Here is a 24649-nt window from a genome sequence, read left to right on the forward strand (position 1 = left end):
TTTACAACCTCTCCCCAATAATTCAGTATTGGTTTTCTCTCAGAAAATTGTTTTTATTTCAATTGAGCAATGTAAGCAATACAATAAATTGGGAATATAACACTAATAAAATTCAACCGCTAATTGACCTAATTAACTTTGAGTAAGACCAGTGGACAGCAGACTGCAAAAGCACAAATTTGAATTCTTGTATTATGCAAATGTTTTCAGATTTTAACATTAATCAGTTGTGAAAGCAGCAGATTGACAAACAAAATGGTTAGCACTTTAGTATTGCTGCAACTTCTCACTCATTTCCGTAGAATGCAGAATGGTAATGTGCCAACACTTCATTTCAGTGATGTCAATTTCTGGCATAATGTTTTGGATCTCGAGAATGAAATAAACATTACTTGCAGATTTTAAGAAAGTGACAAAAAAAATCACATAAAATGCTAGTTAACAAAATACCAGCTTAGATTTGTTTTTTAAAAAAGGCATAAGGCCCAGAAGTTTTGGAGAATAGTTATTTTTCAGACTGGAGAATGTTAATCATTGGTGTTTCCCGAGGTTCAGTGGAAGGACCAATATGTGTGTATATGTAAATCACTTGGTTGTTTAAATACAGTGTTAAATTTTAAAGTTTGCCAATAATATCAAACTTAGAGGTATGGCATATAGTAAAGATGACAGTAATTGACAGCAACAGGATGTAGATCAGCAAGCAGTATAAACAAGGTGAAAGTAAGTACTGCAGATGCTGGAGATCAGAGTCAAGTTTAGAGTGGTGCTGGAAAAGCACAGCAGGTCAGGCAGCATCCGAGGAGCAGGAAAATCGACAGTTCAGGCAAAAATCCTTCATCAGGAATGAGGCTGGGAGCCTTGGGGGTGGAGAGATAAATGGGAGGCGGGTGGGGCTGGGGAGGAAAGTAGCTGAGAGTGCAATAGGTGAATGGAGACGGGGGTAAAGGTAATAGGTCAGAGGGGAGGGTGAAGCAGATAGGTGGAAAGGAAGATTGACAGATGGGACAGGTCATGAGGATGGTGCTGAGCTGGAGGTTGGAACTAGGGTAAAGTAGGGGGAGGGGAAATGAGAAAACTGGTGAAGTCCACATTGATGCCATGGGGTTGAAGGGTCCCAAGGCCGAAGATGAGGCGTTCTTTCTGCAGGCGTCAGGTGTTAAGTGAGTGGTGATGGAGGAGGCCCAAGACCTGCATATCCTTGGCAGAGTGGGAGGGGGAGTTGAAATATTCAGCCATGGGCAGTGGGGTTGATTAGGACAGTGGTGCGGGTATCCCGGAGATGTTCTCTGATGCGCTCTGTGAGTAGGTGTCTAGTCTCCCCAGTGTAAAGGAGCAATGGATACAATAAATGACACGTGTGGAAGTGCAAGTGAAACTTTAATGGATGTGCAAGGCTCCTTTGGGGGCTTGGACAGAGGTGAGGGGGGAGGTGTGGGTGCAGGTTTTACAATTCCTGAGGTGGCAAAGGAAGGTGCCAGGAGGGGAGAGTGGGTAGTTAGGAAGTGTGGACCTGACCAGGTAGTCACGGAGGGGACGGTCTTTACGGAGAGTGGATAGGGGCGGGGAGTGAAATATATCTCTGGTGTGGTGGTGGGGTCCGTATGTAGATGGCGGAAATGGCAGAGGATGATGCGCTGTATATGGAGGTTGGTGGGGTGGAAGGTGTGGACCGGGGGTGGGGGGGGGTGGGGTTCTGTCCTTGTTGTGGTTGGAAGGGTGGGGTTCGAGGGAGGAGGTGTGAGAAGTGGATGAGATGAGCTGGAGGGCATCATCAACCACGTGGGAGGGGAAATTGTGGTCTTTAAAGAAGGAGGGCATCTGCTGTGTTCTATGGTGCAGTATGAACAGATGAGTGTTAGATATAACATAAGAGTTTTATAGTGATAGATGTGGAGATGTCGAATGATTTGAAAAGAAATTGGTTGGAAACCTGAATGAAATAAACTTGTAAGGCTATTGGGATCTATTGGAGTCAATGGGATTGACTGGATTGTTCTACAGAGAGCTGACATGAGTTCAGTGATGTCCTTCAGTGCTGCTTCGCATTTGTAACACTTTGAGATTTGGAGATTTGTGTCTCTTTGTCTTTGAGAACCTTTTGTGCTCTGGGTATTACTGATCCCTCAATTAACTGAATTAAAACCAAATTATCTGGCCATTGTCACCTTATAATTTGTGGAAGCTTGTGATGCACAAATTGGATGCCACTTTATCAAACTATTTTTGATCATTTTCTTAGATATGAGTGTCACTGGCAAGAGCACAGCAGGTCAGGCAGCATCTAAGGAGCAGGAGAATCGACGTTTCTGGCATAAGCCCTTCTTCAGGAAGAAGGGCTTATGCCCGAAACATCGATTCTCCTGCTCTTTGGATGCTGCCTGACCTGCTGTGCTTTTCCAGCAACACATTTTTCAGCTCTGATCTCCAGCATCTGCAGTCCTCACTTTCTCCTCCCTGTCATTGGCAAGGCCAGCATTTGTTGCTTATCCGAAGTGGTCTTTGAGCAGGTGGTGTGAACCCTCTTGAATTGCTGCTCATCATCTACTGTCAGGAAGGACCTTCTTGGACTGTGACCTGGCAACAATAAAGGAATGACTGTGTGGTTCCTAGTCATGATGGCTTGGAGGGGAACTTGCAGGCTGTGGTGTTACTATGTGTTTGCTTTCTTTGTGCTTTGTAAAAGAAAGGTTGTGATAAACCTTTATAAAACACTAGTACAACCCCAGCAGGTGGAACTGGGATTAAAGTAGATAGGTGCTTGATGGTCAGTGCAGATATGATGGGCTGAAGGGCCTGTTCCCACATTGTAATGCTTTACAACTCCATGTAGCATTCTGTCTAATTCTAGGCATTACCTGTCAGGAAGGACACATTGACTTTGGTGAAGATGCAAGAGAGATTTACTGGAAAGGTTGCTGTGATGATGGATTACATTTACGTGGATAGACTAGAGAAACTAGGATTTTCTCCTTGGAGCACAGAAGGTGAAGAGGGTATAGATGTTTAAAATCCTGAATGGTTCTGATAGAGTCAATGAAGATAAACTATTTCCAGTGGCTAAAGGTTGATCATGAGATTTAAAATGACTGGAGACAGATCCAGAAGGCCATGAGGAAGAGCATTTTCAAGCAATGAGCAGTTAGGATTTGCAATGGGAATGTGGTGGAAACAGGTTCATTAATCACCTTTAAAAAAGGAATTAGATAAATACTTGAAAGAAAATGAATTGCAGGATAGGAGGAAAGAACCAGAAAGTAGAAAGGAGATTTGATTGGATTTGGCTGTTGAAAAGAGCATCTATCCTGTATTATTTTAAGATTATAATCTATCTTTCTGGATTTGCCTCTTGTATTAACTGACTGTTGAAGTTTGATAAATCGAAGTACTGACTATTCGAGATAAAATAAAATGATGAAAGTACTCATTTAATGCTAACAAGTATTTTATATGATTAATTTATCACAATTATTCTCCACAGATAAATAATAAATGAAACTTGTCATGCTTGTCATGAAGAAAATTGTTTATATCATAGTTGTTCAATTTTACTGAGCATTTGTATTGGAAAGCATGAGACAGGAAGTCTTTTGACAAAGTAATCCTATTCCTTTGAACATTAATGTAAAATCTATCCCACTATGAAACCTGTTGGTTACATTTAGGAAGACTGTATGGATTAATGGAAATAAAATTTAATGAAATTCCATACCAATGAATAGCTTCTTTGTTCCAAACATTCTGTCAAAATTTCATCTGCACTCCCTTTTAAATCCCATTAGCCTGAAATCCATTCCTTTAGAAAGTTGTTTATTGTTTTTTTCCCCTGAAATTATTAAGTTAAGGCCTAAACACCTGATTGTAAATGTAAATGGTACCTGAATTGTTTTAGCACCAATCTATTGTGCTGCCTGGGACTAGGCTCCTCATTTCTCTCAGGATAACAGAATACCTGTTCACTTATCACCCATTCTGCCAGTGCTGCTTCTGGTGTCACTTGACCAGTTGGACAATACAATCCCACTCCATGTCAAGATGTTCCACTCTGCAATTAATTGCATTGATTTCCACAGCAATTTGAAATGTTCTCAGTGGAAACTCAACAGCATTCCATCTCCCAATTCTCAGACATTGAGGCAACACTACATAACAGAACTAGAATTAATAACCGGACACCAAAGACAGGCAGTGAAGGTCTAAACAATGGTGTTTCTGAGCAATTGGAATCTCTTTCTATTTTAAAGGATACATATATAGGAGGCGCTGATCTATCCTCCTCTCCTAACTTATCCCTCTGCCTTCTTTAATATTCCCTGACCTGGCCATCTCTAAGATTGATTCTTGGTGACTGCACTGAAACTTCTAGCATTGAAAGCAACTTCTCATAAATCAGAGCTGAATTTCATAAGTCAATAAGTAGCCACAAAGAAGACACCAAGATCAGTCAGAAAGTGTGTTCTGAAGAAGTCACAATGAAATTGTCAACAGACATAGATAGTCTGAGTGAATGGTCAAAAATCTGGCAGATGGAGTACACTGTGAAAAAATATGAAGTTTCTTACTTTGCCAGGAAGGATAAAAAAAAATTATTACTTAAAAGATGAATAACTGCAGAATTCTGAGGTGTAGAGAGATTTAGGTGTTCTGGAGCATGAGTCACAAAAGTATGCAGGTACAGCATGTAACCTATAAAGTTAATGGAATGCTATCATTTATTGTGAACAGAAATAAATGCTAAAGTAAGGACAGTATACTTCAGTTATACAGGATGTTGCTGAGACCACATCTCGAATACTTATAGAGATTTGAGCTCTTTATGTAAGGGAGGATGCACATACTTTAGAAGTAGTACATGTGGAGGTGCCAGTGTTGGACTGTGGTGGACAATGTCAGAGGTCACAGGACACCAGGTTATAATCCAATAGGTTTAACTGAAATCACAAGTTTTCAGAGCGTAGTCCCTTCACCAAGTGAAGAGAATAACATTTTTTCTCTAAGAGAGTTGAGAAACTTTGGAACTCTATGCCTCAGAGTGATGGAGATGAGGTTCATGGAATATCTTTAAGACTGAGATAGATAGACTTTTGTGAGGCACGGGGAATCAAAGATTATTGGAGGTAGATCGGAATGTGAAATGTGAAACAGAAACATATTGGCCATGAATTTATTGCATGGCAGAGCAACCTCAAAGGGACGAATGATTTATCTCTGCTGCTATTTCATTTGTTCCTAACCATTGACAGGATTTTTCAGATGGCAGCATTTCCTGTCCTGCTACATGAAGAGTTGGTGGAGAATGTAACCCAACTCATACTCATCTTCCAGTGTGGGGGACGTGCACAGCTGTTACTTGACGTGTTAAATACTGGTTTGGTTCTGAAAGATGAGTGTGTACAAATGAATTTCTATGCCTGAATAATTTTTCAAAATATTTTCTGACACAGAGCATTCAAGCTCAAGGACTAATTGTAGAATCCCTACAGGGGATGTAAAAAGGGTGAAGGAGTAGCAGTATTAATTAAGGAGTCAATGACTGTAATAAGGAAGGATGATATCTTGGAAGGGTCTTCAAATGAGATTGAATTAAGGGGGCTGTCACCTTACTGGGAGTGCATTGTAAACCACCAAAGATTAAGCAGGAAATAGAAGAGCAAATATGTAGACAGTTCAGAGAGGTATGTAAGAGTAATAATTGGGTAATTATACTGGGGATTTCAACTTTCCCAACTTAGATTGGGACAGTCATAGTGTTAAGGGTTTAGAGAGGGCGGATTCCTTGAAATTTATCCAGGGGAGTTTTTGTATCAATGTGTAGAAGGCCCAACTAGAGATGGTGTGGTGCTGGATCTGGTTCTGGAGAGCAAAGCCAGACAAATGTTCATTGTAACAACTGAGAACATTTTAGCGATAGCAATGACAACATAGTACGTCTCAAATTTGTTATGGACAGGAAGAAAGAGAGCCCGTAAAAGGTCACTTTGGATTGGGGGAAGGCAGATTTTATTAAAATAAAGCAGGATCTGGCTAAAATTGACTGGGAACAACTCCTTGCAGGTAAGTCTACAGCAGACCAGTAAACAAGTCATAAAAAAGTCATATAGAGGGCATCTATAAACAAGTTGAGGAGAGTATTGGTCCAACAGATACCCTTTAGGGGGAAATATAGGAGCAATTATTTCAGGGAACCCTGATGTCTATGACAACTCAGGACTGGATGAGGAAGAAGAGAAATGCTTTTAGCAAGTCCATAGGAAGCAATTTAGCTGCAGTTCTAGAGAAATACAGGAAGTGTTGGAGGGAACTTAAGAAAGCAATTTGATGAGCAAAAAGGGTGCATGAGAAAGGACTTGCAAGCAGATTTAGGGAGAAATCTAAGATATTTTACAAATACATTAAAGGGAAGAGGTTAACCAGGGAAAGAGTAGGGAGCTGGTTGGCATGGATGAGTCAGACCAAAGGATCTGTTTCATGCTGTACATCCGTATGACTCTCTGACATTAGGAGAAAGTGAGGACTGCAGATGCTGGAGATCAGAGCTGAAAATGTGTTGCTGGAAAAGCACAGCAGGTCAGGCAGCATCCAGGGAACAGGAGAATCGACGTTTCGGCCTTAAGCCCTTCCTCAGGAATGAGGAAAGTGTGTCCAGCAGGCTGAGATAAAACGTAGGGAGGAGGGACTTGGGGGAGGGGCGTCGGAAATGCGATAGGTGGAAAGAGGTCAAGGTGAGGGTGATAGGTCAGACTAGGGTGGGGGCGGAGAGGTCAGGAAGAAGATTATCGAACTCAGCACCGCCTTCCTAACCTGCAATCTTCTTCCTGACCTCTCCGCCCCCACCCCAGTCTGACCTATCACCCTCACCTTGACCTCTTTCCACCTATTGCATTTCCGACGCCCCTCCCCTAAGTCCCTCCTCCCTACCTTTTATCTTAGCCTGCTGGACACACTTTCCTCATTCCTGAGGAAGGGCTTATGCCCGAAACGTCGATTCTCCTGTTCCGTGGATGCTGCCTGACCTGCTGCGCTTCTCTGACATTAAGAGCAAGGAGGCAATCTGTATGTGAAGCCACAGAATATTGGAAGGTTGCTAAACAAATGCTTCTGTTAGGTCTTCGCTCTGGAAAAGAAGAATGTAGGTATGGAATTCGGGAAAAGGGACCATGGGCAACTTGCATGGTTTGACAGGGAAAATGGGAAGATATTGGAGACTCTGACAGGTTTAAAAACACATGAATCCCCTGGCTTAGTTGAATTGCATCCTAGGCTGCTGTGAGAGGTGAGGCAAGAAATTGCAGGAGCTCTGCCTTAAGTTTTTAATTCCTCTCTGGCTGTGGGGAAGTGCCGGAGGACTGGAGGATAGCTAATGTGGTTCCACTTTTCAAGACGTGTAACAGAGATCAACCAGGAACTTAAAGACTGGTGAAACTCACATCAGCAGTAGGGAAACTATGAGAGGAAATTCTGAAGGAAAGTTTAATATTCACTGAGAAAGGCATGGGTTAATTAGGAATAGTCAGCATAGCTTTGTCAGAGGGAGTCGTGCTGAACAAATTGTTAACATTTTACGAAAATTTGATTGAGTGTGTGATTGAGGGAAGCTCAGTTGATGGAGTTTATATGGATTTCAGCAAAGTTTTTGACAAGGTTCCACATGGGAGATTGATTGAGAAGGTTAAAGCACAGGGAATTGATGGAAACTTGGCGAGATGGATCAGAAACTGGCTTAGTAATAGGACACAAAGGTAGTGGTTGAAGGCTGTTTGTTTGACTGAAGGCCAGTGCCCAGTGGTGTATGACAGCAATCAGTTCTGGGACTCTTATTGTTTGTTCAGATTAGATTCCCTACAGTGTGGAACAGGCCCTTCAGCCCAACAAGCCCACACTGACCCTCCGAAGAGTAACTCACCTAGACCCATTTCCCTCTGACTGACCAGACAAGAGAATATCTAATTAACGGTAGGACACTAGAATATACAGAAGATCAAGGGACCTTCGTGTGCTTGCACATGGATCTTTGAAGGCAGCATGATTGTAAGTAAGATGGTTATGAACACATATGGTATTCTCGCCTAAATTAGTCAAGGAATTGAGTCTAAAAGCAAGGATGTTAGGTTAGAGCTGTACAAAACATTAGTGAGACAACACTTGGAGCACTGTGTGCAGTTCTGGTTCGATAGCATGGAAACAGATTCTGGAAGTTAAAATCCATACAAGCATTCTCCTATTACCTTTACAGTTCTCTCAGTTTTACCCGTGTTCTATCCTTTGATATCTCCTGAACCATTTGGGGTAACTATAGTACACTCCAGTATTTTGAATGCCCTTTTTTGTTTTGAGGGTCTATACACATGACCTTATTTGAGGATCCTTCAAAGATATCGCTTAAAACATCCATCCTCCACCAACGCTTCAGCCACACATACACCCATTCTCTCTCTCTGTTCCTTTATGCACGAGCATATGGCACTGGGAGTAACCCAGAGATTACAACATTGAAGATCCTGCTTTTCAGTCTGCCACCTGGCTCCTTAGATCCTTGTCACAGGATGTCATCTCTCTTTCTCCCTGTGTTATTGGTCACAATGTGAATCACAGTTCCTGACTGTTCCTCACACCCCCACCACCCCCAATGCTTCAAAATGCCTTGCAGCTGTTCAATTATGTCCTTGACACTGGCACTTTTGAGAAATCAGTCTACAGCTGCAGAAGTCCCTGTCTGTAACCCTCACTGTTGAGTCTACTACCACTATAGCTTGTGCTCCTTCCAATTTGCACATACAACTGTGACTGTACGCCTCAGAGCAGCCATCACTCCCATTGTTTTTCAACAGAGAAAGCTGGTTGTTGAGTGAGATGCACTTTAAGGTTATTCTGACTACCTGCTTGCCACCTTTCCTCTGACTGATGTGCACAGATTCCTGACATTTTCCCTGGACATGGCAGACAATGGAGAAGTGGCTCCCATCTTTATGGGCAGGGACCTGGAGTTCCTGCTGCATGGGTGGTGTGGATACAGGGTGTCCTCTTCCCTCAGCAACACAGGGAAGGTCACTGTACCAAACCATTCCTGCCTGGTCCGAAGTTTCCAGCTGAGTCAGTGCAGTTTCATTCATCTGGAGAAAAGCACAGTAATATAGGAAGAAGGTCAATGACCTTCTTCACTTTGCCATGTAAATGCCACCATCTTTTCTCTGATACTTTACATTCACTTTGTCTCTAATGTCATACCCAGCTCCCACCAAGGCTCAGAAATCTCGTTATTGCATTCAGCATCTTTTTTCACTCACTGTCACCTGCCCACTGACACCACTAACCTTGCATACCCTTTGCACTGCCTACTCACTGTCTCAGGTAACCTCCTCATGGCTACGCCACCCACTTTGATCTTTCTTAATACTGACTCCCTCTTACTCCAGGATGAAAGCATTGCACAGTAGGGCAGAAAGATTCAAGATGGGTGGTAGGCTGCTCTACATTCACCTCCCCTGTGTGGAGAATATCCTGCCTCTGACTGACTGAGTCTAAGCCGCTGAACTGGAATTGGAGGCTGCCCTTAGCTTATTGTGCCAGACTTGACTGAGGCCTGCTGACAGCTATGGCAAGTCTTTGTGTCTGTGCTACATAACAACGCAAGACAAAATTAATATGAAACTAGTACCTCTGGCGGAGGAAGCGAAGAACAAAATGAGAAAATAAGGCAATACAAGGCAAGTTGCTGTGGACATCCAGATAGGCTAAGGATGAGTGAGCACTATGACAGTGAGTGAAGATACCTGCAGATGCAGCCTGGTTCAGTCCGTGAGTGGGGTGCATGTCCCTGAATGCACATTGTCCTTGCTACAGCATTACAATGACATTTGCCAGTATAGCCTGAGGTGCAGCATTGAAGTGGATCATAGATGAGGGCCCTTGGAGGCTGCAACATGTTATATGCCGATGTCCATAGACATGGAGTGTGTGTCTGCTTGGTGCCCACAGAGCATGCCCAATATCTAACATGGAGGACCACCAAAAACTCTCTCCACCAATACCCTCCTCTGCCTTGCCAAGCTAGTCCTCATTCTTAATAATTTTTCGTTTAACTTTTCCCATGTCCTCCAAATCCAAGGGGTGGGCATGGGAACTTGGGTGGGCCCTAGTAATGCACGCTTCTTGGTCGGCTATGTTGAACAGTCCCTCTTCAGTACCTACACAGGAGCTGCGTCCCAACTCTTCAGCCATTATATCGATGACTGCATCAGTGCAGCGTCCTGCATCCAGGCTGAACTGGAGCAGTTCATCACAACTTCCACCTGCCTTCAAATTCACTTTGTCCATCTTGGACACCTCCCTCTCCTTTTTTCCCCCTCCATTTCCATCTCCAGTAACAGTCTCCAGATGAATGTTTATTATTAAACCCACAGACTCCCATAACTACCTGGACTAAACCCCCTCCCACCCAGTATCCTGCAAGAACTCCATTCCGTTCTCTCAATTTCTCCACCTCTGTCACATCTGCTCAGACGAGGCGATATTTCATTTGCGAGCATCCCAAATGCCCACCTGTTGTGAACAATGTGCTTTTCACCCTCTGTCAACCACACAGCCCTCCACCACATCTCCTCCACTCCCCGTTCCACTGCTCTAAACCCCTCCGAAATGCAATAAAAACAGGGTCCCTCTTGTCCTCGTCTACCACCCTACCAGACTCCACATCCAATGCATCGTCCTTAAACACTTCCGTCAACTCCAATTAGACCCCAACAACAAAATCATCTTCCCTTCCCCACCCCTCTCTGCCTTCTGCATGGATCGTTCCCTTTGCCAATACTTGGTTCGTGCCACTCTCCCCACCAACACACACCCTCCCCCCCAACACCTAGGTAACTTCCCCTGCAACAGTAAAAGTTGCAAAATCTGCTGGCACACCACCCCCATCACCTACATCCAGGGCCCCTAGCATTCTTTCCAGGTGATTCAGATGTTCACCTGCCTCTCCTCCAACCTAGTTTACTGTATCCGATGCTGCTGATGTGGTCTTCTCTAAGTTGAGGAGACCAAATGTAAACTCAGAGCATGTTTTGCTCAGCCGGGCCCACCAGGTTGTCTGGACATCCCAGTCACCATCCATTTTAATTCCTCTTCCCACTCCCTTTCCGACATGACCATCCTCTGCCTTCTCCATTGCTACAGTGAATCAGACTGCAAATTGGAAGGACAACACCTCATCTTCTGCCTGGGCAGCCTACAGCCTGGAGGACCCAATACTGAGTTCTCCAATTTCAATTAACCTCCCTTCCCTTCCCTAGAGCCCCTTCCCAGCCCCTCCCATCGACCCTTCTTTCTAGCTACCAACCCGAGAATTCATTTCTCCCATCGACCAATCAGGTTGTAATCTCTACCTGTGTTCACCTATCCCCAACTCACCACCCTGTGTGTCTGCCCCCTTGCCCCCCTCAACTTTTTCTCCAGCTCCCCTTAACCCCACCCCCAATCCTGAAGAAGGATTACACTTGAAATATCAACTTCTCCACCTCCTGATGCTGCCTGGCTTGCTGTGTTCTTCCAGCCTCCTGCTGGCCTACCTTGGAGGAGCCTCTCAACAAGAGTGAGCTGAAGTCATCAGGTACTGGCCCTGATCCCCCTATCAAACATTCACTGTCTAGCTTGGTCAACGCATTTGATAAAGTAGTAATCTGCATATTAATGACACAAAACTTGCCATTAGTAATGTGTTTAATAACCCCTCTTAATAGGCAACTGGCTGCTGCCCAGTGAGGAATGGACCTCAGTAGGTGTTAAAAAAGTACTGATAGTCACTCCCAATGTCAAGATAGGCCACGCCAGACTCCTTACATTGTTCTGCCTCAGATCTTGCCATTGCCCATGTTTCTCAGGCTCCTATAAGGTTTCATCATTTGTTTCAAATGAATCACTTATTTTCAATACTACTTTCCATATACATAGATTTTTAAATTATCATCTGCACATGTATAATATTTTCATATATTTATGAATGATATGAATATTTATGTCTCACCTACTTATATTTTGTATCGTTACATTATTCATTTAATTAACTATATGATATTAGATTTATGGTAGTTATCCAATTAACGTCTTATCCAACATTTTGCTTGCTGGATGGTAGTCCGTATAAAGATTGAAGACCAAATGGTTTGCAGAGAGAATAAAAAAATTAGATATGAACTAAAGAAATAAAAGTGGGACGCAGAATGTTACTAACAGACTATTCTCTGAAAATCAGAATCATAAGCAAAAATGAAAAGCAGAGCAGAGTGTAAGAGTCTCAGAAGACCAGATAGTTGCTCTCAGGCATGAAAGAAATGTTAGCAGCTAGATGTGTCGGGAGCTAGTGATCCATTACACTTCTAATAATAAAATAGAAAATGAAGTCTTTCAGAAGGTTTTGCTGACTGGCTAATTCTGTTTTTTTCTTTCTATGCAGAATGATTCATGGGGGATGCAATATTCATATGCACTGTTCAAAGCTATGAGCCATATGCTTTGCATAGGCTATGGAGCTCGGGCACCAGTGTCTATGTCTGATCTCTGGATAACCATGTTGAGCATGATAGTGGGAGCCACGTGCTATGCAATGTTTGTTGGCCATGCGACAGCTCTTATCCAGTCATTAGATTCATCAAGACGACAGTATCAGGAAAAGGTAAGTGTTCAACATATCCTCATACATGGTTTTGTAATTAGACAATGTCATGGTTAATCCCATAAGCACCTCCACATTGAGTAGTTGTTTTTCGTTATTCAGACATGTATAGTCCCAGACACGCAAGGGGACAGGCACACAATGTATTTGATAGCAATTCATAATGCTGGAATCTGCATACTCATTTATTCCTCACTATCATTTATTATAGAAACCAATAATGGTCCATATTCCACTCACATTCCCACTTCCCTCTCAGATAATGGAAGATGACTGTGGTGCTACTGGAGAGTTTTCATGTACTTTATTTTCACATAACAAGACATAAAATCAGTTCCATCATTGCTGCTTACTTGAATTATTCATCATATGCTTTGTTTTTTTTAATATCACCATGACTTATTCCATAAGGTAAACAAATGCAATTATCATAAAATGCTTTAAATTCAGTAAAGATATAAAGTTGACATAGTGGTATCAGATCAAAGAGCTGCTTTCTCATTAGAGAGAGTTGACTGGTGGTATTTCAACGTGTCTCTGGTAAGGAGGGAGCTTGAAAAGGAGAGTCCTTCATGGTAACCTCAGCTGCTACTGGAGCTGAACCCATGATAAACCAGATGTCCCACCAATTGAGCTAACCAATCCCTCACCAAAATTAAATTCAGTGTATCAAATATGACTGCATCATTTTGTATTGAAAAAGGAACAAACCAAGACTGCGGAATTCTCCTTTCAGGAGGATGGGTCAATAGGTGGGAGTAGAAGTGAGGTGGTTTTAACATATAGTACTTAAGTGCTAGATGAGTGCTTGTTGAAACATCTCAATATTGTACCCTGGCTGTATTCAGTAAGCAATCACAGCAACCAATAATAGTTATTGGAGGTCACAGCATAGATTATCCCCTGTTTCAAGATTTATGTTTGTGACTCAGAACTCAGTGTTGAAGCATGTTCCTTCACTTTAATATGTTCCCAACATTGGGATTCTTACAGGATTTTGAGAATGATGTGTTCTACATGGTGTAGTATTGCCTATTGTAACCTATTCAAATTGTCGCTCATTCATCACTCAATCCTTTGGAGGTTTTCTATTGATTTCCCTCTGCTTCAGTATTGTCACAGCATAAAGCAGCTTGTGCACAGTCAGAAACTTTCTGAAGAAATTTGTGCGAAGATTTGTAGCTCGGGTGCTCGTTGTTGTGGTTCTGTTCGCCGAGCTGGAAGTTTTTGTTGCAAACGTTTCGTCCCCTGGCTAGGCGGCATCATCAGTGCTTGGGAGCCTCCTGCAAAGCGCTTCTTTGATGTTTCCTCCGGTGTTTATAGTGGCCTGTCCCTGCCGCTTCCGGTTGTCAGTTTCAGCTGTCCGCTGTAGTGTTTTCGGCATTCATGCAGGAACCAGAGTTGTTCGTATGTGGCGCTTAGTCAGTTAGCGCAGGATTCCCATTTCCTGGCTTGTCTCAACGTCTCTCGCCCGTAAGTGTTCAAAGTTTGTGCGAACTTTCTGAAGAGTTTGCTCTGAGATATTTGACAAGTGGTTAACTAAAATTAGCCTAAAAATGACTGTTGCTAATGGCATACAATTTATAATTCTTGAGAGATTCCTTCAAAACAAACTGCTTATATATAGTGGAAAATCTTACTCTACTGCCTGAAAATAATTAGATTTAATCAGGCACAGGGAATGGCTAAATTGACATGAGCAAATTTTGACAAATGCTTATTTTCACAAATTTGGATGAACAGCCCTTTCGAGATGATTTGCACCAGTTCTGATGCATACAGTCCACTACTAATTAGGTGTAGTCTAGACAAAATCAGCCACAAATTAAGGATATCACCACTGGAATTTGCAGTCTAAATTGTCAGTAAGTGAAGAACAGATGTTCTTAATAAACATGAATTAAAATAAATCACAAGTCTTTGTAAAGAAATTATTCAAGCCCAGTTAACATTAGTGCCGATGTGAAAGGGTAAAATATGACAGGAATTGAAATGCTGAATTAAATTGGTGCATCTGTAGATCAAAAAGGTTTTGGTTAAGAACATATTCAAAATAATAATTTGTTCTCTTGCTTGACAAATTATGCATAATATTATTTTATACCATATTATTTTAAGCATACGGGGCTGAATCATACTATATCTTGGGTAAGTATCATTTACGTCGAATTTAATGGAGAGCTTCTCTCTGTTAGGCTCAGTGTTTCCTTGTGCCATCATCCCAATCACCTCAGTAACTACCTACAACAACACTATAGTGCCCTTCTTGACTAAAGCTAGTTGGCTTTTGCCACTTAGTAGCCGGAGACTACTGCTGGGATATCGCGGAATAGATTGTTATCCCTCACACCATCTTTAAAAGACCATTGTGCACCCGGGCAGTCTGAAACAGTCGTGTACTTTACCGACATTGTTGCACAAGAGGGATGACCTTCCCCAAATAGTGGGGAAAAGGCCACAACACCTCACCTCCTCTGCTCACCTCCTCTGAGATCATTGTGGGCTGAGCTGTCTTGAAGAATGCCCAGCACTGGAAGAAGGCTGATTACCTTCTCTGCTCTGCCACCATCTTCTCTCTGTTACTTCACGCTCACTCTCTCTCCGTTACTGCATCAACCTCCCACCAAGGCTCATGATCTACTGCTCCCGCTATTGCATACAGCATCTTCCCTACTCACTCTCACCCATCTAAGCATTCCATACTACCAAACCTGCACGGCCTCTGCAACTCCTTATCACTCACTTGGGTCACCTCACCACTGATCGTCTACTTTCATGAGGACGAACAGTTGTGCCACTCTCTTTCTTCTCATTCAGTCCTTCCCTTTTCTCAAAGCAGGAGAGGACACCCTCTATGAGGACAGAGAGAATCAATATAGATTATGTGTGGCCTACATTTAGGTCCCCAGTTCCTACGAGGAGAAGGTCCTAATCCTGACCTCCTCAAACAGCTGATAGACCATTTTCAAGAACCTGGACTGATATTGGAACTTGATCTTAACTTACTGTCCTGGGACCCACTGATTGAGATGTCTTCCTAGACACAACTAAGCACTACTCCCCACCAACTTTGAGACATGGTTATTTGGTTGAGGCACATGCAGTAACTCTGCTGCATTAGCTGCCAGCACATGGTATAGGTGTGATACTGACATAACATGGTGGCAGGACAAGCTGCCTGGCTTTGTGCCTGTAAGACAAGACAAGGTAGAGATGCTGTTAGTATTTAAGTAGGAATAAGGTGGGTGATTACTGGAGAGCCTGCCAGCAACCCTGAGGTGCAGCCTGGTCCACTCTAGGAGTGGAAAGGATATGCAAAGTGTCATTGCAGCAGCATTGTTGTAAAAGTTGGCAGTAGTCCTGGAAGTGCAACATTAAAGTGCTAAAGTGCTATGTAGTTTGGAGTGTGCCATGATGTTGTCGAGAGGCTGGCAGGTGTTGGATGCCAGTGTCCATGGATTGGGCTGCATGTAAGAGCTGTCCCTGGACCATGGCTTGTGATGTTGGTGCTGGGTGTCCAAGATGGTGGTGAGGACAAACTAAGAAGAACAAAGAAAATCTACAGCCCAGGAACAGGCCTTCAAGCCTGAGCCGATCCAAATGTACTGTCTAAATCTGTCGGTCAATTCCTAAGCATTTGTATTCCTCTGCTCCCCACCTACTCATGCATCTGTTCAGACTCATCTTAAAATGAGTCTACCATGCCTGCCTCTACCAACTCTGCTGGCAACATGTTCCAAATTCCCATCACCCTCTGTGTGAAGTACTTGCTGTGTGTATCCCCCTTAAATTTTCCACCTGTCACCTGGAAAGCATGACTTCTCGTTATTGAATCCTTCACCCTGGGAAAAAGCTTGTCTCTATCCACCCTGTGTATACTATTCATGAGTTTGTAAACCTCAATGAGGTCACCCCTCAATCTCCTTTTTTCTAAAATAAACCTAACCTACTCAACCTCCTTTCATAGCTAGCACCTTCCATACCAGGCAACATCTTCGTAAACCTTCTCTGCACCCTCTCCAAAGCGTTCACATCCTTTTGCAATGTGGTGATCAGAACTGTACACAGTATTCTAAATGCGGCCGAACCAGGAGTAGGGATTGAGCTGGAGTCACCAGTACCCACTCTGACTTGCATGTCAAGAATTCCAGTACCTGATTTCTAATCAATCCCACAGTATAATTAATAGTTGTAGATTAATGAGCTGACATTTCCAGTTAATGAGGGTGCCGACATGCAATAATCGCCATTAATAGCTCTTTCATCGCTCCCTGCTAAGAATCTTGTATTGACATCTGGGCATTTTTGGAAAATACAAGCAATTGCTCCTGACATCGAGAATGACCTCAATGATCTCCTCACATAGTTCCTCCAGATTCTCCTGGAGTGCTTTTCTCAAATGACTTGTTTTCTTTAGCGATGTAGCATCTATTACTTGGTATTTTGCCTCATGAGTTGAGGCAAATAAATAAATACAGGCCCAGATTGAAAACTGGCATTGAAGAACAGCTGAAGTTATTGTAGTTAGAAAAGGAACACGTGCTCACGGGACAAGAAATGATTACATATCTAATGATTAAGTGAAAAGAATTGGACGCAGAAGCCTCTTCAGCTGCACATGAGTAGGATTTTCAGCAATTAAGCAAGTATCAGGCATTAAAAAGGCTGAATGTCAAAATGTAAATTGTACCATGACTTTGTCAGTTCAAATGACCTATTTATGAAAGAGGAACCTGGATTCAGTTCCTGCCTCAGGCAACTGTCTGTGTGGAGTTTGCACATTCTCCCCGTGTGTGCACGGGTTTCCTCTGGGAGCTCTGGTTTCCTCCCACAGTCCAAAGATGTGCAGGTTAGTAAATTGGCCATGCTAAATTGCCCATAGTGTTAGGTGCATTACTCAGGGATAAATATAGGGGAGTGGGTTACTCTTTAGAGAGTCAGTGTGGACTTGTTGAGCCAAATGGCCTGTTTCCATACTGTAGAAAATCTAATCTTATAGCGAGGCCAGGAATCAAGCAGATTTGTTTCAGTCATTGGAACTGACAAACCGGTGTGTCTGCAAGAAGCCCAGGGAAATGAAGACCTAAACTTTCTTTTTCGCACTTGAGCTCTCATGCTCTCAAGAAGAACCTTCACAACGACAAAAAAAATCTTTCAAGCCTCCCCTGAGCTTACTGATTCTTGGCGCTGAAACTGCTGACATTTAAAATGGCAATTGACATCTCCCAGGATCTCCTGCGAGTCATCCCCTTACCCAATACCTGCCCTGAGTTTTAGCAAGTCACATCAGCCAAAGTGCACCAGAAAGAGTCAAGATGCAGCAGTCTGTAGGCAAGCCCTGGGCATTCAGAAACCCCAGCAGTGAACATCTCAAGGGTTCAACATAGACAGCAGCCTTCTTCAGCGTTTTGGGACCAATAGGAGAGGACTTCAAAGGAACAAAGTCTTCTTCAATGAAAAGTACAGGGGTTGTTCAAACTGTTTATTATGTTTACCATTGAACTAATTATCCCATTCAAATTTGACAGTCTGGTCTACAACTTCTCATTTACATTGTAAGAATGTTTGTGATTTGAAAGTTGTTTGAACTGGCGGTTCTTTAATCTAATGGAAGTGGGGATGGACAGTAACCAAATCAGCCCCCTACAATTCTAAAGGAAGGAGTGAACAATTCAGTGGAATCTTTGAATTTGCTAATCCATTATTGGTTGTTCTGTAAAGCATTGGAGTGGCCTTTCTTATTTTGATACTTCCTTTGTTCTTCCTTTGTTTGTTCAATCCAATGTGAAGAGAGCTGGTTAGCTCAGTTGGTTGGCAGGTCAGACAGCTGCTGTCATTGTCAAGGAGCATGAAGGGGGCTAGATCCAACTTGGCAGAGGCATGATGAGTAATTTCACACACCACTCAACAAAGGCATTCAGCTGCAAGAGGGGCCCAACACTGGTGATCCCTTAAAAGCTATCACCCAACTTGTAAGTGATTTTAAGAACCTCTGCAATGGCAGAATTTTGGAAACTGAGTCCCTACTAGAATTGTGGGACCATTTGTAATTTGGGAAGCCAGCTTACTTATCTTTAGCTGATCCACAGCATTAGCAGCTTTCAACTTTTGAATTTCCCTCCAAACAAGAGAGATAGGAAGGAAAACCAATCAATCCGTTAAAGAAAGGATTTCTAACTAAAAGAACTGTAAGGGGAGGCTACAAGGACCCATCAGCTCTTAGGCTTTTGAGACTTTTTCAATGACCGGACTGTGAAGGCAACTGCGCCATTCTCGCATTCCTGTTTGGAGGCATTGCTTTAGGATTTGAGATGCAGCAGCAAAGAGATACACCCAATTCAGTCTCTCCAATGAAGCAACACAGAAGGAACCAAAGATGTCAGAAATAGAGGTTTGCTCATTTTAAACCGGATTCAGATCACAAAGAACATCCAGGGCCAAACGAAGGCAGGAAAAGCGAATGCCAAACTCATTCCCACGCCAAACTCCACAATCTGTCTTGCCCAATGTTCCCTCCACAGTTTTCCCCAGAACAACATATCATGCAGATCCACTCATTCCTGCCTCCAAGCTGCTCATGTCTGAACAGCCTGCACTCGTACTCACTATGTTGCTCTCTCTCTCTTTCTCTCGCTCTTGCTCTCTCTCTCTCTCTCTCTCCATTGCCTCAAAGTCACCCTGGATAAACATTGCTGTCCCTTCCTGTATGCACAAACTATTGAGAACACTCACACATCTGTTTTCTCTCCTTACAGGATGAGAGAACATTTAACATGTGGCAGAAATTCAGGAGTGGACTTATTGGGAGCAGCCCTTCAGTGACAAACATTTTGACAGCCACAGGAAATGTATGCTTACTTTGTCCACTTGGCGCACTGATGACCAGACATCAGTGGTGGTGGTGTGGCTTCTGCTTTAGATCCTTATCAGAAATGGAAGGTTGGACTACAGAAGCTGAAATCCAGAATTGAGGGTTAATAGAATTTTCAATTGCCATTTTAAGTATTTTAGCTATTTAGTATAAATCCAAAATCGGGTTTCCCAATTGCCTTCAGTCAGCCTTGTCAAGCCAGGAAGAGAGTGGAATAAAATCAGGATTCTAATCCATCATCACCTTCATTTAATTCCAAACCCGAACCCCTTACCTGGAAAATCAAACCCAATATATCCAGAGGTAACAGAAGTGTTTTTGGAGATATTGTAGTGAGTTCCTGGATTTGGCAGGGATTATAGCTGCTTTCTCACATGGAGGGCACTGGAATAGGTGACTGATCCACAGAAAGACTCCCACAGCTTTGAGAACCGCACTTGCAGGGCATTGGTTTGCATTACAGATGGGAGATGGAGCAGAGGACACAGAGAGGGAAGGATCTGCACAACGCCCTTTGCCAGCTATGAGATTGATTCTCCATACTTCCTTCCTTTGTATGTCAGCTTATCCTTCAAGTGAGAGGAAAGAACTTCTGTGATGTTGTTGCACTGTGGTTGAACAATGTACTCACCATGGTTGAATAGTATATAGAGAAAGAATGTGGTGGATGTGTTACTGACATCATTGGAAGGTGGCTGAGGATATGGTGAAGTATCTGGGTGTTATGTATTGAGTCCTGAGTGCCAGGGAATGCTGAGGATAGAGTGATGGTGGTGTGCAGTATGAGAGCTTGGTCGTGTAGAGAATAAGATATGCAATGGATTTCTATGTGATGTCATTACTTTCTTGTGACATTGCTACTTGTGCTCAAAGTTGCCAGGAATTGCCCTTCATGGTCAGCACTCCTACTATATCCTGAGAGCTTCCTGTCCACATTCTGCCCTCCAATCCCTTTGATCTAAAGTGTCTTTCTTCCTGTCCACTTCCATCATGAAGGCCTTCAGCATAATATCCATGACCCTGGGACCCTCTCTCTGCTCTAGAGTTTTTCCTTGAGAATTGCAGCAAAAGTATTCAGTACCAGCTTTTGCTAATTTTGCAGTTTCACTTCAAGTCAGACAGACTGCCTTTAAGAACAGAAGACTGGCAGCACTGTGTGTTATTAGCACATGCCGCTCATATTACTGTTGAGCGCAGAGGCAGTGGAAAGCACGGGAGCTATTTGGCACAGTGCTGCCATTGTGTAAATGGCAGATGGTGACAAATATACTTGCTGCCTACTTTCACCAGAACTGGTGTAGACCAGTCATAAATCATGAGCACTGAACCAAAACGTCTTAGTCCAAGGTGAACACTAGAGACACTTCCAAAAATATCACACCCAAGCATTTGTAAGTGCATAAGCTGGACCTCAAAGCTGCAGGCAAAGGAATTGTACTTTGAAAAGCTAGAGAAATAAAAAATGGAAAATTATTTCCACGGGCTAGTAACTAGGCAAATGACTGTATTCCACCCTGTGAGATGATGTTTGCCAATCAGTGGCTACCTGTGTGCTAGGCATGGTATGATGCAGAATTTGCACTCTGGGACATTTTCTGCAGAGGAAAGCAATCAGCTGGGGAGATGGATGATTCACTGCACTCTGATGTCTCTGCACTCTCTTCCTGGCCAACTGAGCTGTTCATTTCAGCTCACCTCTAACATTCTTCCAAATGGTCAGCTTCCAAAGGCCACAGTCTTCAGCAACTATCTCCCAGTTGTTGGAGTCAATACACTTCACCTCCAAAACCTGCTTAGGTGTCATTGTAGTGAAGATATGGACATCTAGCAGGGCATGACTTTGTGGAAAGTTCTTCCTATGAAAGGTCTTTGGGAATATGACTCTCACTTATCTCACATGAATGTAACTGAGCTAATGCAAAAGTCATTGGTTTAGTACTGAGTGTATGCAGCTGGAATTAGCACTCTCCAGAACCTTTGAGTTGATGACCTTGACCTGCCAATAGGTACCAGGAATATGTCCGATACAGTGAGGTTGGAAACTGTTGAGCTAGTTCTGTTGCCTCGCATATGTTGAAAGGTCAGAAGTCACATGACACCAGGTTATAGTCTGACAGGTTTATTTGAAATCTCAAGCTTTCAGAGCACTGTCTCTTCGTCAGGTGAAGGAGCAGTGCCCTAAAAGCTTGTGATTTCAAATAAACCTTTTAGACATCAATTTGGTGTCATCTGACCTTGTCCATCCCAGTCCAACACTGGCACCTCCACATCACAGAAAATGTTGCCCTGAAGTCATTGTGAGAGGAAACATAGGTGCTGGAGGCTTGCTGACAGTTTGGTCTTCTCAGTCAGGTTGCTGTTGTACCAGAACTTCTTATCTGGCATGGATGCAAACTTTTGGAATCCCTGTGTTTATTTCAGCATCAAGTGACAGATTACAGATGATTGTAGAGTCAAGATATGTGAAGCTATCAATGACCTCCGCTGTCAATTTGTCAATGGAATGAAACAACATCTTGAGCCATGTTATTTGTCTTCCTGATGTTAATGATCAAACCAAGCTACTTACAGGCCTGAGCGGGCATGTGCATTTACTGCAGTAGGTACTTCTCAGTTTGAAATATTAGCATAGCATCATCAGCATTGAGCAAATCTCCACTGAGAACTTGAGTTGTGGATTTAAGATGAGCAGTGTTAACCAGCTTTCCATTCTGTTATGCAAGTAAACACCCTCTGTAGCTGATCTGAAGGTGATCATAAGACAGCAGCAAAGAGAATATGCCATAGAATGTCAATGCCAGAGCACAAGCCTGTTTGACCTCACTGTGGATCTCAAAGAGTTCTAATATTGCCCTGTCATGTTGCCATAGAAAATGGAAATACATGAAGAAACATCAGTGTGGAAACCATTTTCTTCAATAGGCAACATGATATGTAAGCAGACAATGAGCAGACACTTAAAGGGGAAAGTTAAAAGTTTTTTTGTATAGTTTGGGGAAGAATTATCTTAAGTTATTGTTGAATCTGAGTTAATCCAAACATTTAAGAATTATTTTAAAAATAGCTTTTAAGGAATGGACGTAAACATGGGACTGGAATTAATTGTTCTCTTATTTGATACTGTAGGAATAGGCACAATGAGTTGAATTCTCTACAGACATTTCTGAACTTACAAGCAATTATGTTGGAAAAAAACAATAATTTGATAACCATTGGAAATGAAAACATGATTTGTATTTGAAATATTTGAGATGGGCTGAAAATCTATTTTGTTACACATTTTGCATTGTAAAATTTATGTCTAAAATAATTTATTCACCAATTCCTCAGTTTTTGATTTAATATAGGTTAATGAGATAAAATATTCAGGACTTGTTGCCAACTCAAGTGATTTGACAAAAGTAAAAGCACATCATCAAAGCTGTAATAACATCAGTGGTTAGTGTTGTGGGGACATAATTATAATTGAGAGCAGATTTTAAACTACTCCAAGCCTGTTAAGTAAACATTAGTAACTGCATTAAATAACTCATACTCCCAGTAACTGTACACAATGGGCTGAGTATCTGTACCTTGTGATTCTAGTAAACCAAGAAAGACTGAAATGCTTGTCCCTTTGCTCATGAAAGCAGTAAAGCTCATGTATCTGTAATGCATGATCCCACATCCTATTGATGTAATGGAAGTCTTTTATCCAAACCTAACAGTGAGGCAATTTCCTTCAAATACTTGATGGTTTCCCAACAGAAAGAAATATAAAAATGCCCAGAGAATATCTAGGAATGAAATAAAGATTTTTTTTAGTGCTGTTTATGTCATTGGGTAAAAATTATATGTTTACATTGACAAAAATATTTTAAGAAGTGGCTCTTCTAACGTGAAATTGTGCAGTACATTCTTTGTTCCATACTCCTGTTCGTGATATTGGTGATTTTTGTCTGTTGTTTATTCATTCTACTTTATTATTCTGGTTGTGCAGTTATTTCCATGTCTCATGTTGCTGCTTGTCCTTAGAATCATCAGCTGCACTGCTCCTCCTGTTGTCTCATTATTAACTTTTTGTGATGGCATCCAATAACTGAAGTGCTTTTTTTTTCCTGAAAGGTACTGAACCATTATAGATATAGTGTAGGGATATCAGAAGAATTTTAAACAAAACATGGTGACTGCAGGAACCAAATTGCCAGGCATAAGGTCAGTCTAACTGGAATATGACAAAAACAGCATTGGAACACTAGGTAGGAATAACTTGCTGCTTTAATCCCTAGAGCAACAGCAGATCGATTTGTGGGTTATGAACCCAATGCCTTGATTAAGTGGCCCTCTTGTTGCTCTTTCTCAAATCCCACCTCGAGATTCACTGATCAATTAGTGAGAACAGGATGATGTAGCTAATTCAGGAATGCTTAAAAGGGACATGGGCAGCACTCACAATGGTGTCACTGAGTGTTACAGTACACTCAAGTGCCAGGCAGAAGACAGGAAGGCAATGCATGGTTTATGTAGTCAAGCTGGCTTTTAGTTCATGAACATGTCGCTGGAGGTAAGGCTGAAAGCAATCAGTGCCCACAGAGTACTGTTCTCTCCAGAGAATGGCAGGAGACCAGCCAGCTTCATCAGTTAACTTACACAAGAGGTGAATAACTGAGTGGGATGTATCAACAGGCTCAGTGATGTACAGGTTTCAATAGCATCCTGAAGTTTGACAATATGAGTCTCCTATCGTCTCAACAGACAGCCATCATTCTCTCAACTACTTAGCAGTCTTTGTGCAGCAAATCTCTGGGCTTCATAAGCTGGATGTCACATAAATTTCTTTTTTTTCTACCTTCTCTTAGCTTCCATCTCAACAGGTAGTGCCAGCGTGCACCAGCAGCCCAGAGCCACTCTCTTCAAATGTCTCACTGCAATCCTCAGCATCACTTCGTTCTTCACACTTCTATCTGTCAGCATTTTCTCATTGGCAGGAGGGGCAGAGTACATTGCTGGTACATTAATGGTCTTAATTTGCATTATGCCAACTTGGTTTCACTGCATGCAGTTCTAATGTTTGTCTTTTATCACCTATGGGAATATTGCAGAGCCATAAAGGAGATAAAATTAAAGTATGCAGT

General features: G+C 42.4%; 1 protein-coding gene across 1 annotated transcript in view; it reads left to right on the forward strand.

The window, feature by feature from the left end:
• Positions 1 to 24649, forward strand: part of LOC122549029 (potassium/sodium hyperpolarization-activated cyclic nucleotide-gated channel 1-like) — a 279591-nt gene that overhangs the window by 112191 nt on the left and 142751 nt on the right. Inside the window, exon 4 of the mRNA XM_043688170.2 lies at positions 12446 to 12664. Within this exon, the coding sequence (XP_043544105.2) occupies positions 12446 to 12664 (219 nt within the window). The remainder of the gene's footprint in view (positions 1 to 12445; positions 12665 to 24649) is intronic.

This window comes from Chiloscyllium plagiosum, unplaced genomic scaffold (genome assembly GCF_037043375.1).
Source record: "Chiloscyllium plagiosum isolate Xiang-an unplaced genomic scaffold, Cpla_swu_hap1 HiC_scaffold_1, whole genome shotgun sequence".
Taxonomy (NCBI): Eukaryota; Metazoa; Chordata; class Chondrichthyes; order Orectolobiformes; family Hemiscylliidae; genus Chiloscyllium; species Chiloscyllium plagiosum.